General features: G+C 36.5%; 1 protein-coding gene across 1 annotated transcript in view; it reads left to right on the forward strand.

Moving 5' to 3' along the window:
* The first annotated feature begins 3,849 nt into the window (after positions 1-3,849).
* Positions 3,850-14,808, forward strand: part of zgc:103601 (Arylamine N-acetyltransferase, pineal gland isozyme NAT-10) — a 149,025-nt gene continuing 138,066 nt past the window's right edge. Inside the window, exon 1 of the mRNA XM_059532218.1 lies at positions 3,850-3,890. Coding sequence (XP_059388201.1) covers positions 3,883-3,890 — 8 coding nt within the window. The 5' untranslated portion in view covers positions 3,850-3,882. The remainder of the gene's footprint in view (positions 3,891-14,808) is intronic.

Consider the following 14,808-nt stretch of genomic DNA (forward strand, 5'->3'; position numbering starts at 1 on the left):
TCATCAAAATGTTCCTCTTACGCTCATTTTTGTCTGTCTTTCAGCTTCAGCCCATTTTTTGTAACAGGTACAGTACAGTGCAGGTACTGATTCTCCTATTGTCTTAAAGCACAGTAGTAAGTATGTTCTGTTGTTTAATTTCACTCAACACATCGCCAAACTACACTACACTATAGTATATCTAAAGAGGGAGCCAATGAGTGTGAGGATTTGCATTAATTAAATAATGCAGATGATTTAATTTAAGCATAGCAAAATTTCATGTCAGTTTGATGACATTTTACAAAAACAATTTATGTCTGAATAAGTATAACATTTTTAAAATATAGCACAAATCTACTGAATGCACCTTTACTGTACCTTAACCTAGCTGCATTGTAACACCAATAAAAGTTACTTTTAAGGGTCAGATTAGGAAGAAAAACTCCCTACAGTATAGAACACAAACACTCCCATTAGCTGTAGCAGGCATTATATCTGGGGAGACACGTATTTCTATGTTCTTGTAAACACATGGATTAATACAGCCTCTACATAATATTTTCCATTTGTCTGTCTAAACCAAACTACTTGTGCACTTGACAGAGAACTAAATTGGAGAAATGTAAAATGACAAGAAAGTGTTTTTTGGCAGGCACCGAGTGACCTGACTGAAAGGATAGAATAGAGAAGAGTGGAGAGGAGCCAGAGAAATCACATACTTTCAGGAAAGAGGAAGAGCAAAAAAGGAGGGATCAAATTCAGTCGTGGGAAAGCCCAAAACAAAACCTCAACACTAACTCCACAAACACGAAAAGCAAAAGTATGTTTCTGATTCTCTCATGGTTCCAGCCTGAATACATTTCTGGACATGGATGCAATTTCTAGAGGCTCTTATCCTAGAGACCCTTATTTATGAGAGGGAGTGAACAGGGAGAAGAGAAGAGCAGCATCATGACATTCAGTAATTGCCATCTCCTGCTGAAAGAGACTAGTGTGAGAGAAGCTAGAGTTTCTTTTCTTTGGACGTTTAATGCACAGCTCTCATCCAAACCCCACTCTCTCCTTCCCTTCTCTTCTTTTAGCTCTTATCTGCAGTAATTGCTCTCATAGGTGAGTGGACACAAGGTCTAGTGTGTATCATTGTGTGTGGGGGATGTGATGTTTTGGGATTGGGAGGACAGAGGTGGGAGCAGATGGGTTCTTGTGCAGCTCTGGATCATGTGCATGTGCGTGTGCGTATGTGGGGGAGCAGTGTTATGGGATTTGGTTGACTCTGGCCGATTATGGTTGCTTTGTTTTGGCTGAATAGCAGCATTTTTGGAGGTTAACATGTGATTCCCCACAATAGTAGCTTTGCTAGATGCCAACTATAGAGGTTCCATCAGCCATTATAGAAATATATAAAACCCAAACTACTCTTGATTTAAAGGTTAACAGCATCCACATATACACACAAACCCTCGGGTGTAGTAAATGGACTAAAAACAGACTGAATGATGACAGATCCATATTCCATACAAACAATGATAATTATTTTGCCTGATAGCATGTCAGATTCATATATTTACTTATTAGGACACACACACACACTCCATGTGTTACTGCTTTACATATTATATTTCCTTGGGGCTGGAAGACAAATGTTCTAAATGGAAGAGTAATATGAAGGTCTAGTGGAGTATTAATTCAGCAGTCATTCATCATACAGGCAGCCTGGTCCTGTCTTTGCTGCATGGTCCTTCACAAACTCATAATCCTAACAACAGGCCACAAAAGCTCAGTTCTACACAAGTTCTTAAACTACACACACACATACACACACACACACCCCTCTAAATGGGTAAACTAAATGAATCATTGCACGATAGTCCAAATGCCTTAGAAGCTCTTGGTGCATAAAAGAGATCTGTAAATTTGCAAAGACTAAACTCTCAAATCCATAGAGATATTCTTTATAAAATTTAAGACTTTGTTTAAACACGCCCCCACATGTCTACGTCACGATGTGGAAAGATTTGCATAACGCTGCCCAAATGTTTATGCAAACAAAGAAGGTGTAACTTTTATTCTCGCTGTAGTAGTGTTGTTGCCGCCATGTTGTGGAGACACTGTGTTTTGTTGTGAAAGTGAAACTACTGTGTTTGGCCTTCCAAAGAAGACGATATCCACTTCGTCACTTCGCAGTTGGGGGTTCGGTGCCTTGCTCATGGGCACCTCAGTCGTGGTATTGATGGTGGGAGAAAACGCTGTACATTCAAAGACTGGATTTCATCCTTTGTGATGCTTTGCCAGCTCTTTACTGCAGCTGACTTCAGTTGTTGTTTGTTTGTGGGTCTTTAGTTTTGTCTTCAACGAGTGAAATGAATGCTCAATTGGGTTGAAATCAGGAGACTGACTTGTACTATGAAGTGCCACCCAACAAACTTTTTCCTGTATTCGACTGTATATGGGCAGAGAGTATATCCCTGTACGCTTCAGAATTCACCCAGCTGCTTCTGTCCTCTGTCATATCATCAATAAACACCAGTGCCACTGAAGCCATGCATACTCATGCCATCACACTGCTCCACCATGTTTCACAGATGATGTTGTATGCTTTGGATCATGAGCTTTTCTAAGCCTTTCGTAAACGTCATCCTGATACAGGTTGATCTTTATTTCAGCTGTCCAAAGAATGCTGTTCCAGAACTGTATTTGCTCTGGTGAAGTCTTCTCTTGATTGTAGGCTTTGTCAGATACACACCTCCCTCCTGGAGAGTGTCCATCACTTGAAGGGTGAAAGTGTTGTTCCTTACAATGGAGAGGATTGTCCAATCATCCACAACCATTGTCCACTGTGGATGTTAAGGCCTTTTTATGTTGCTGAGCTAACCAGTGCATTCCTTTTTCTCAAAATGTACCAAACTGTTGATTTGGCCACTCTGGATGTTCCTGCTATCTATCTGATTGATTGTTTTGTGTTTGAAGCCTAACAATTGTCTGTTTCTCTTGCAAGGAGAGCTCCTTTGCCTGTATGATGGGGTTCACAGTAACAGCTTTCAAATGCAAATGGAACACTTAAAATCAACTCCAGCTTAACTGATGTAGAAATATGAAGGAATAGCCCACGCCTGTCCATGAAACAGCTTTTGAGTCCAGTTACTTATGGTTTCTTGAAAAACGGGGAAGGTACATATTAAAAAGCTGTAATTCCTTAACTTTTCCTCCAATTGAATAGAATACCCTCAAATTAAAGCTCAGAGTATGCACTTTAAGCCCATATTATATAACTGTAACTTGAATATGTTTTGGTCAGCAGCAAAAATAATAAAAATGTGCCGTGTCCAAATATATACGACCTAACTACACACACACACACACACACACACTATATATATACAGTACAGTACAGACCAAAAGTTTGGACACACCTTCTCATTCAAAGAGTTTTCTTTATTTTCATGACTATGAAAATTGTAGATTCACACTGAAGGCATCAAAACTATGAATTAACACATGTGGAATTATATATGGAATTCTATACATAACAAAAAAGTGTGAAACAACTGAACATATCTCATATTCTAGGTTCTTCAAAGTAGCCACCTTTTGCTTTGATTACTGCTTTGCACACTCTTGGCATTCTCTTGATGAGCTTCAAGAGGTAGTCACCTGAAATGGTCTTCCAACAGTCTTGAAGGAGTTCCCCGAAAGATGCTTAGCACTTGTTGGCCCTTTTGCCTTCTGTCTGCGGTGCAGCTCACCCCTAAACCATCTCGATTGGGTTCAGGTCCGGTGACTGTGGAGGCCAGGTCATCTGGCGCAGCACCCCATCACTCTCCTTCTTGGTCAAATAGCCCTTGATGCCTTCACTGTGACTCTACAATTTTCATAGTCATGAAAATAAAGAAAACTCTTTGAATGAGAAGGTGTGTCCAAACTTTTGGTCTGTACTGTATATACAGTACAGACCAAAAGTTTGGAAACATTACTATTTTTAATGTTTTTGAAAGAAGTTTCTCCTGCTCATCAAGCCTGCATTTATTTGATCAAAAATACAGAAAAAACAGTAATATTGTGAAATATTATTACAACTTAAAATAATAGATTTCTATTTGAATATACTTAAAAATAATAATCTATTCCTGTGATGCAAAGCTGAATTTTCAGCATCATTACTCCAGCCTTCAGTGTCACATGTAACATCCAGTCTATCACATGATCATTTAGAAATCATTCTAATATTCTGATTTATTATGAGTGTTGGAAACAGTTCTGCTGTCTAATATATTTGATGAATAAAAGGTGAAAAAGAACTGCATTTATATAAAAAAAAAAATTATAATAATATATATTCTAATAATATATTTTCTTTACTATCACTTTTTATCAATTTAACACATCCTTGCTGAATAAAAGTATTGTATTATTTAGTAAGTATTTTATTTAAAAAAAGAAAGAAAGAAAAATTACTGACCCCAATTTACTGACCAGTAGTGTATATTGTTATTACAAAATATTTATATTTTAAAAACATATTTTTTTTTACTGTTTTTATATTTACTAAACTTTTATACAGCTGTGAATTGTTTCAAAGTTTCCATTTTGTTGAAAAGTCTATAATGGGCTATTTAATATCATACATATCATACAAATATATTAATTATCGTCAAACATACTGAACATTACATCAATATCTTTTTTGTAGCCAATTTCAACAAATGATTAATTAGCATTTAACACATTTAGCATTTAGTTTCCTGTAAACGAACTGTATACTGTATGCTGATAGAGTACCAAGAAAATTGGTTTAAAAATGTGTCATTTTGCATAAAAAAATAAGTAGCCTACGTGAATTAATAAGTACATTTAAACGATAGCAATTCCATTTGTCACTGTTCTTAATAACCTAAAAACTGTCTGGATTGCACAAGTCCCATGTTTTGGTGGTCGGGTGCCATGGAGCATGGAGAGAGAACTGAACATCACACACTATCATAAGGTGTGTGTGTGTGTGTGTGTGTGTGTGTGTGTGTGTGCAGACAGGAATGTGAGAGATTTAAGGGGGTTGAGTGTTTAGGAGGTTGTAGAGGAGTGGCATAAGACCCACACACCCTGAGATGAGCCAACCAACAGGGTTAGCTGAGGAGAACCAACCAACTCCATCAATCACACGAACATGAACAACACACTACAATCACTGTCAGGGAGAAAATACACATGGAAAAGAGCGAAGATGAGAGAGCACGGGTGTCAGAGAGATGTTCTTTAACATGTGTTTGTGTTTGCTCTGTGTTTGTGGTATTATAATGTTGACAGTGAGAGATGGGGGATTATGGGAGTTTTCCTTCTCAAACTTCATAAATCAAGGAGAATAAGACATGGCATCACACTGCCAACCAAAGCCCTAAACCGTACTCTTAGACATGCACGCCACATAAACACACACAACAGGGCGAATGGATAGAGCGATCAGTCTCACACGTGACCACTCAAACAGCCACAAACACACCTCCTCGTATCCTATTTGTCCCTAAATACACAAACATCCAAGATGTGATCTCACAGCAGCAACAAGACTAGCTTCAGAAAGTCTGAGCCTATTGTCTTCATAATCCCCTAAATCTGCCATGCAGCAGCAAGTCAGACCTGATCTTTGTGTCTGGACGGATTCCAGTTTCAGACATTAACTGGAAACTCCATATGAATCAGCAAATTACATGACAATATTACCTCAATGAGTAGTCATCTGCACTGATTGGACAGAGGGCTGGTCGACAAGAAACCTTATTAGTGTGCAAGTATAATCAGCCTGTTTTTGAGGCAGAAGAAGTATATTTTTTTAAAATATACTTCGACGTTATTTTAAAGGTTTTAAAAAAATATAATGTAATGTATATAATGTAATCTCAATGTTACTCTTAACAAGCAGTGTGGGGGAAAGTTACTTTTAAAATTAAGGCATTACAATATTGAATTAATCTCTAAAAAAGTAACTAATTACGTTACTTAGTTACTTTTTTATGGAAAGTAAGGTGTTATGTTACTTTTTAGTTACTTTTTTAAATTTGGGCCCGGCTTGCTTGTTTATTTTTAATATAAAAAATGTACAATTGTAAAAGCCTTTCACACCAAAAGTGAAATGAATACACCTCAGGCTGAAAGAAATGTAAATTCATGTCTGTAGAGCAGCTCAAACTAATTGCATGAAGAATATTACACAGGATAAGAAAGTTCAACACTATTCAGCAATAACAAAAATTAAACACAAATTTGCAATGTGTCATTTTGGTTACACTGTATAATAACTTTCATTAATAAATCATTAACAAACATTATATATTGCTTAATGTATCATTAGTTAACATATATTTAAAGAGTTAGAAACCTGGGGTAATGTGTTTGTTAATGTTTACTAATAAATTTATTAAACATTATTATATTGTTTAACAAATCATTATTTCATGTAATTTTAAAATGCTTGCAAATGTCAATAAACTTTCAATTCCATATGATCAAGCTCTTTTTAACAGCTGTTATAAAATGATTGAAAGCTTGTGTTAATGCACAACACTTCTGCTGCAACTGAGGTGTGATATTGGTAAGGTTAGGGACAGGTTTGGTGGTACTGGTTGGTTTAAGGGTTGGTTAAGGTGTCAGTAATGTACATGGATCAATTTGATTACTATAAGTGAACACTGTTCAATCTGTATATATTATATTGTTTTGATGAATTAACAAGCATAAATTGATTTGTTTTCAACTGTTTATGTATAATTCAAGTAATGTCCTGTTTAATGATATACAGAAGGTACTGTACTGCTATGAGTGTTGAGGCAATAAAAGCATATTTTTGCACCAAAATTACAATCTGTTAAGTCTTTAGCAAGCATTTAGCTTAATTTAACCAGCCACCTTTTACACAAACCTTGTTACAGTAGCTAAAATTCCAATATCCATAAAAATATTAATGATTAGTAATCATTTTTAAACATTTACAAATGTTGAATAGTCTCAACTTTAGACTGAACAAATGATTAATAAATGATTAGTAAAGATGTTTGAATAGGGTAAATTCAAGTCTTTTGGGGACACTTTTTGCCATTGAGATGACTGCTCATAAGCTCATGAAGGAACAAATGATTAATAAACGTTTGTAAATATTTTCAAATGATGAACAGTTTCCACTTTAGATTGGATACTGCAAATAATAATAATAATAAATGATTAGTAAATGATTTGTAAAGATGTGTGAATAGAGGTCTACACAACAAACAAAGACCAACAAATAAAGATCATCTAAGCTGAAAGTTTACTGACATTTGTAAGCATTTCAATTGACATTAAATAAACACGTTAATCATTAGGTAATGTTTACTAAGTTCATTAGTAAACATAAACAAGAACATTATCTTAAATTTCTAGCTTCTCATTATGGTGAGTGTGATTTGACCAAGTACAACATGTTCCTGGATCAGCATCCTTGTTGATCCTGGAACAACATTCCAATCAGCCAATCAGAATTGAGAGATAACTTTTCAGGAAATGTCTGTTTTAGGCTTACGATCAGGATTAGGTGCTTCTACACCCTTGTTAATCAGCTATCATTTCCCACTGATTTTAGGAATAAATTATGGGTAGGGTTAGGTTTAGGGGTAGGGATTGGTTTAAGTCTATATTTTTGGACAATAATGTTGATCCAGGATCATCAAAAGATGTTGATCCAGGAACATGTCTTACTTGGCAAAATCATGGCACCCTTGAAGATAAGCAAGTAAGCAAGTAACTGATGGTGACTGTGTTACTGACCTCACATTGCTTCCAAATGCAATTTTTAACTACCAAATTCCTATTCACGATCATTCTGGTAGCGCGTGAAGGCAGCATTAGTGAAAACAGGCAGAGACAATGGTAGCTTCAGCAACCTTAGCTTTACAGAGAGCCAAGAAGATCTTTTGGAAGACCAGAAATGATGCATGATGCTTACTTTGTCTGTAGTCTGGATGTTTGCACACAAAGCATTGGTATCAATCTCTTTCAGAAGCAATCTTTGCATAACTCCAGCGCTAGACTGACCCTCATTTGTGAGGCAGTCCGATGTAAAATGTTAGCACAAATGTATAGGATTTTTCCGGGGTTTTCTTCCCGGGACATTTCCTTCAAAATTGAAAGTTAACCACTTTGTCCTCAGCAGTCTACGGAGACTTCTCTGTTCATTGGTGCATCCCAACACACAACACTTTTAATGGCTCTTTACCTCCAGCCATGGCCGTAGCCAGGCTTTGAAAATTAGTGAGGTCCAGGGGGTTTCTATAGTTGAGTGTCTATTTACACTAAGTGTAAATAGCCCGCCTTGTTGGCTGAAGCTATTTACAAATAACTTGAACCACCAATGTGTGATTCGGATAGTCCAAACTGCCTAAGACATCCAACAATGGTCAGTTCCAGTGGCGCAGATGGTAAAACATATGATGTGTCCATTTTGCCGCAATCGACCTGGGTTCGAACCTGCCTTTTGGCAAACTTTTTTCTCCCTTTTCAAAAAAAAAAAATCACATCAGAAAAGCATTTATTTCCAATGAAAATTAAGAATATAATAAAAAAAGTTTAATATCAAGTATCGGGTAGAGTTAGGATAAGTGTATGGAGGGCTTTATTGCCCCAATAGGGTGGCATCCATTTATTATTTTAAATTAAAATTTTAATTTCCACTCACTTAGAGTAAATAGCATCTATCGCTAAGAATATACGCTATTTACACTTAGTGTAAAGAGCCAGTGCTTTTCTATAATAGCCCCCTTATTATAGAATTGTGCTATAATAACCCCTATAAATACAACTAATTATATACACTATTAACACTTTAAAAGAGACAGAAATGTAGATGTTTGTGAAAGATGTTTTCTCTGTTTTGGAGGGATGCTCATTTTTAAATCATACCCTATTATATATATGTTAATATGTTACTATATTTATGGGGTGGATAATATTATCGGTTGTTTATTATTCATGCAACCATGAGCGAGGCCGTTGGAGTGATTTGGAAATGAGCGACACCTGTGCCACTCACCGGTCTCGACTCCCACGGAGGAGCTCCGGAAGTATAAAGAGGAGGAGTAACTACAAAGAAGAATGAGAGAGGACCAGGCTTGGACTTTTTTTTGTGTTTGGTTTTTGCTTGTGTGCAGCAGTCGTCCATGGGGGCTGTCGGGGTGTTTTGTGTTTATTTTATCATTAAAGTTTTGATTTAAAAGTCCCCTGGTTCCCGCCTCCTTCTTCCCGTGATTATGAAGTTTGTATTGTGTTACAATATATATATATATAGCAATATCTTCATCTCATCTAATCTCCAAAAGATTTGAAAAAAATGTTGTTTTATTTTATTCAATGAGTGGGTGTATTTTTACCATTATAGGCTGGTTGTTTTCATACATTGAGGCTACACAACTGTGTTCAAACACGCACTAATTTTTGTATTCTGTGTAACCTTTAAAAAGTAATGTGTTACTTTACTAGTTACTTAAAAAAAAAAAATTAATCGAATTACGCAACTGGTGTTACCCCCAACACTGTTAACCAGTCTGATTTTTTGATTACTGCCAGTTTAAGTGCTGGCGATGCAATGTTCCCAGTTATTGCTATTAAAATAAACAAAAACCTATAAATGAATAAAATAAAACAACATTTTTTTCAAATCTTTTGGAGATTAGATGAGATGAAGATATTGCTGACCCTAAACAGCAACTTATTAACTTGTCAAATTGTGTCAAATTAAGTCAAAAAACCCTTATAATAGCTTGCGTCTGTGTCCGCGCTCTCGCTCACAACTCTCCGAAGACTCTTTCACCTCGGCAGCATCTTGCAGCAAATCATTTTCATACCACGGATGCTAAACATTCGGAATAAAACTGAATTATACATGCAGACATTCAATATGAGGAGTTTAACAGCAAATTAGTCAGAGAACAAATTTTATTTTTGAACATGAAAATTTTACCAAGGTCCGGACCCCAGTGACCTCATTGCTGGCTACGGCCTGCCTCCAGCAGCTACACCAAGAGAACAGTAATGGCAGACCGCAGCTTCTCACTCAGGGCTGTGTATATGCTAATGATAAAGAGAGCATCACAAACGGGCAGGACTTTCACCGACTATGTCATCATAGTAGTGAGAAAACTGGAACTGCTAATGTGGAGAGATTTTGGGATTATAAAACAATGAGTGGGTGTATTTTTACCATTATAGGCTGGTTGTTTTCATACATTGAGGCTACACAACTGTGTTCAAACATGCACTGATTTTTGTATTCTGTGTAACCTTTACAAAGTAATGTGTTACTTTACTAGTTACTTAAAAAAAAAAGTAATCGAATTACACAACTGGCGTTACCCCCAACACTGTTAACCAGTCTGATTTTTTGAGACATGCACCCAAAAAAAAAAAAAATTACTTAAAATTACAACGTGTACACTTTATTCGCATTGGCTTCACTCACCACTGATCTGTAGTATGTTCAGTAAAACCCTGATGAACAAAAACTAGAAAATATGCAACAACTATTATCCAAATTTTTTATTATTCATTTTAAAGCCATTATTCCAAATGTTATTCAGCTTCAGGGACATCTCAACTGGAAATAGTTTTCTCTGTGCATGTGTGCTCTGCACACCACAGAAAATTCTTCACATGTCATGTTACATCTGTGACAGACTGGCTGTGAGCCTATTGCCCTTTTGAAGAATTATGATCTGTCTTTTATTTCTATTAACCACCGCCCAAAACCCATGGCTGTTTCTTTCTCTTTCTGTCTCTCTTTGTTTCTGTTCTGGTTTCCGCTCTGGTCTCAGCTGGTTGGTGGTGATAGCATCTCCCAGGCTCTTGACTTCTTCCTCTAAAGCCAACGCACTTAGAGAGTCTCTGGACGGTTAGCGGCTGGTGACCAGAGACTCATCTCAGCACTCCAGACAGCCACTGATGAAGAAAGAAAAGAGGATTGGACGAGGGGGATGGTGTTAATACACAATAATTCACTATGTATTATTGACTAAATGTCTTTGAGTGTGTGCCAGAGGGAATTATTTAGTCTTATTAGCTCTGTCAAGGGTGATGGCACAAGATCAGCTGCTTTAGACGTTTCCCCTCTTCTCCAGTTTAATCTCTTTGTCATTTGTCTGTCTGTCTGTAAGTTTCAGTTTTAGCTCTGTCGGCTTTTACAGAACAAGACTCTGGCTTCAGTGGTATATCAGGCTCTGATTCGTCAAGATTCAATTTGATTTCAAGATGAGTTCAGTTTCCTTTAGTTAACTTTACTCTTATGAAATTTGAAGTAATGAAAAGTGCAAAATTAAATATTCAAACATATCACAATTTAAACAAGCACTTTCTTACTTTAAACAAAACAAAACATTTTTTTAAATCACACTGCCCATGGGTATGTACCACTTAAATAAACATCTTCTAAATTAAAAAAATATATATTTAAACATTTTGCATCTAATTAAGTGATGTGCTTTTTTTTTAGTGTGTGTCTGGTTGTACTGGCATGCAGCAGAATCTCTCAGCATGCTGTCCTGGCCGGCTTGGTGGACATTGACCACGGCTGCTAAGGATAAACTCCCACTCGACAGCAGAAGGACAAACACACTCTATTTTTCTTGGTTAGATGTAAACTCTGCATATTATGCCTCTTGTGTTAATGACTGAAAACATGAGCTCTCTTGGTCCTGTCTGAGGTTGACCAGTACTGAAAAGTAAACACGGAAATCACACTTCTAGGCATGTACTCATATTGTCATTCACACGCTCACACACACACACACACACACACACACACACACAATACCAACAATACAGACTGAACACGATTGCCTTCATTAGACAAAAATGTATGTCGATGCACAAACTGTGTAAAGCTAAAAGAACGGCTTTGTCCCTAACCCACCCACACACAAATATGTATATATTCTGAAATATGATTATATATATATAACTTGTGCCTGAGAAAAAGAAAAAAAAACTTACACAGCACAATACTACCTTGGTTATAATGGCAATGACAGGGTAGAGAGTTATTCTGAAAACTAAACAGGCTCCATGTGAAATCACAGGTTTGGTGTGGTATGTCATCACATTGAAAAATTGGCTGACTCACTAGAGAGTCTCATATTCTGGCCTTTTATTTTGCTGTGCTCATTCGGGCACCGCTGAGAGCCTTGCCTGGCTCACAACTCCAACCTGAGCAGTGCGAAAGTCTACTCGGAGCATAATCGGTGTGTGAACAGAGGACTATGCCTTAGCCAGTGTTGATCAAGCAATTTGGCCTCTTGGGGAATTGTCCTCACAAACAAAGGTTTTAAACTCTGTTTTGATATTTGCAACTTGGGACTTAATGTTTGGACTTTGGACCCCGTTGTTCCAAGCCCCCTTTTTGGGCTGTGCTTATTGTTATATAAGCTAAGGTTGAAGTGTACAGAATGAGCAGTCTGTTCTTGGACTGAATAGCGTCTTTATGCACTTATGTAATGACTGGACAGCTTGAACAGCACAGACTAGGGAGAAAAAAAAAAGGAATCATGGGTTGGGGTTGAGAGGGGTGGAGGTCGAGGGGTCACAGGCTGATACGAGTTCAGCTAAAGATGACCTTGTGTGCAGGTGAGGTCTATATGACCCTTAAAGCACACACTACCTTATCTGTGAACTTTGCACAGCACTGCAGAGTTTATGGAAAAGAGAAGGAGCAGAAGAAAAGAAAAAAACAGAGAGAATGAATGAGAGGAATGTGATGTGAATAACAGTTGTATGTGAAAGTATTGTCTGAAGGAGAGTGATTTTTCAAGTGGAAGCAAGTGGTTTGGGTGCTTATGTTGAGTTTGTTCATCAATAGCGATGTTTGCTCTGAAGGCGGTCCAGTAATGGGTATTAAAAGGTTGTTTGAAACATCCTGGAGCAGGAGGAAAGTGTATATATGCTGGGTTGATCTCACACAATGGACCCAAGTGACTGAGGACTCACCTTCAACCAAACACCTGTGTGAAAACATACCACCACATCCTAGAGACAGAAGACAGGCAAACACTGAACATAGCCTACATTGCTTGCAGTGGGTTTGACAGTTTTACATTGCTCGAGGCTATGAAAAATGGTAATCCTAAAAAAAATAATAGAAAAAAAAGTGCTTAAAAAAAGCTAATCAATTGTTAATATTTTTTTTTAAGAAAAAGTTGCAATGCTTTAGCACTTGGCTAGTTAGTGAGGCTGTCTAGTTTTAGATTAATTTATTCTTTAAAGATTTTATATTTTAGCAGTGGAGGTATAATTGGAGTCTTAAAATGCATTCCATTTAAAACATCTCAGTTACACCATATTAACATATATTTATTTAGTAAGGAAGCATTAAATTGATCAAAAGAAAAATAATAAAGATTTATATTTCAAATAAATGCTGTTTTTTGATGGCTGTATTTTTCAAATAAGAATAGAGAAAACCTCAAAGATGTTTTTTACACACTTAAAACTCTTTCTGTAAAAATTATTAGCATCATAGCCATTTTCAACATTGATAATTTTTTTTTTAATTAAAAACCACCAACAAATCAGCATATTAGAATGATTTCGGATGGGTCATGTGACACTAAAGACTGGAGTGATGGAGTAATTGGAAATAGTTTGTTTAAATTGTAATAATATTTCAGTTTAATTTGTATTTTGGATAAAAAATAAAAATAAAAAAAAAAACAAGTTAAAAGCAGTTTTACAAATGTGCCACAAGATCTCATGCATTCTTTTCAGTCGTTTCTGAAAGCAACAATGTGTCTTATGTAAACACCCCCTTAAAAATGTCTGGTGAAGGCAATGTGAACCTGAAACAGCTTATTTACACAGGGCTTTGTTAAGACTAATTAGTTAACCAGCAGATTTTAATGTAGGTTTGAACATCCTTATAATAAAATCTCAACCATACATCTTGCAGAAGTCTTCTGAGGGTATGTGTGTGTGTGGTCATCTGTGATTAATAATCTGTTAGTCGCACACTCACAGATGCACTTCCTGAGATTTTTGTTTTTATTTTTTTTATTTAGCATGTAAAAGTGTGTAAGATTACACAAGATATGTTGTGATCTGTGAAGACTTTCTAGCAGATGTATTGCAGAGGAAGTTTCTCTACACTCTTAAAAATAATGGTTCAAAAAAGGTTATTTTCACAGTGATGCTACTAAAGAAATGCATTGGATTCTTCAAAGAAGTGAGTAAACAGTTCTTAAAGCAGTTCTTCTTAGTTGAGCTAGTGTGGTCTCCATCAGTAATAGAGTCTACTATTTGTGTCTCATGCTTTACAGGATTTGCGGTGCGCCACAAAGTAGAAGTTGTCGAATCAAATTATCACACTTTTAGCTATCACCCATCCTGCAGTATAAATTTCTATGCTCTAGTTCTCTATCTTGGTGACAGTTGCTTGGCTACTATAGTTGTGCTCTTTAGTGGCCTTACTGAAGCACAAGATATCTGACGACATAATAAGATCCTTCCTTGCCATGTTGCTTGTAAATACAGTTTGCCTTTCAACGGAGTGTCCCAGACAGCGGAAAATAGGAGATCTGAAACAGGAACAGAGTTACACAAGATACACATAGCCTACACATCCATCTTGTAGCTCAAATAAATATAACCAAATTACCAGACATACTTCCAACAGAGACAAGGAGGCTGCTGAACTCACCAGAATATATGCTGAAAATGCAGTATAAGCCTACTCACCAAAACAATATTTTCAACATAGGCTATGAAGCAAAATAACAGTAACATTAACAGTGAAATCATTTTAACAATTAACCTTTTTTGTCTTTTTTA

This window comes from Carassius carassius, chromosome 3, assembly GCF_963082965.1.
Source record: "Carassius carassius chromosome 3, fCarCar2.1, whole genome shotgun sequence".
NCBI lineage: Eukaryota > Metazoa > Chordata > Actinopteri > Cypriniformes > Cyprinidae > Carassius > Carassius carassius.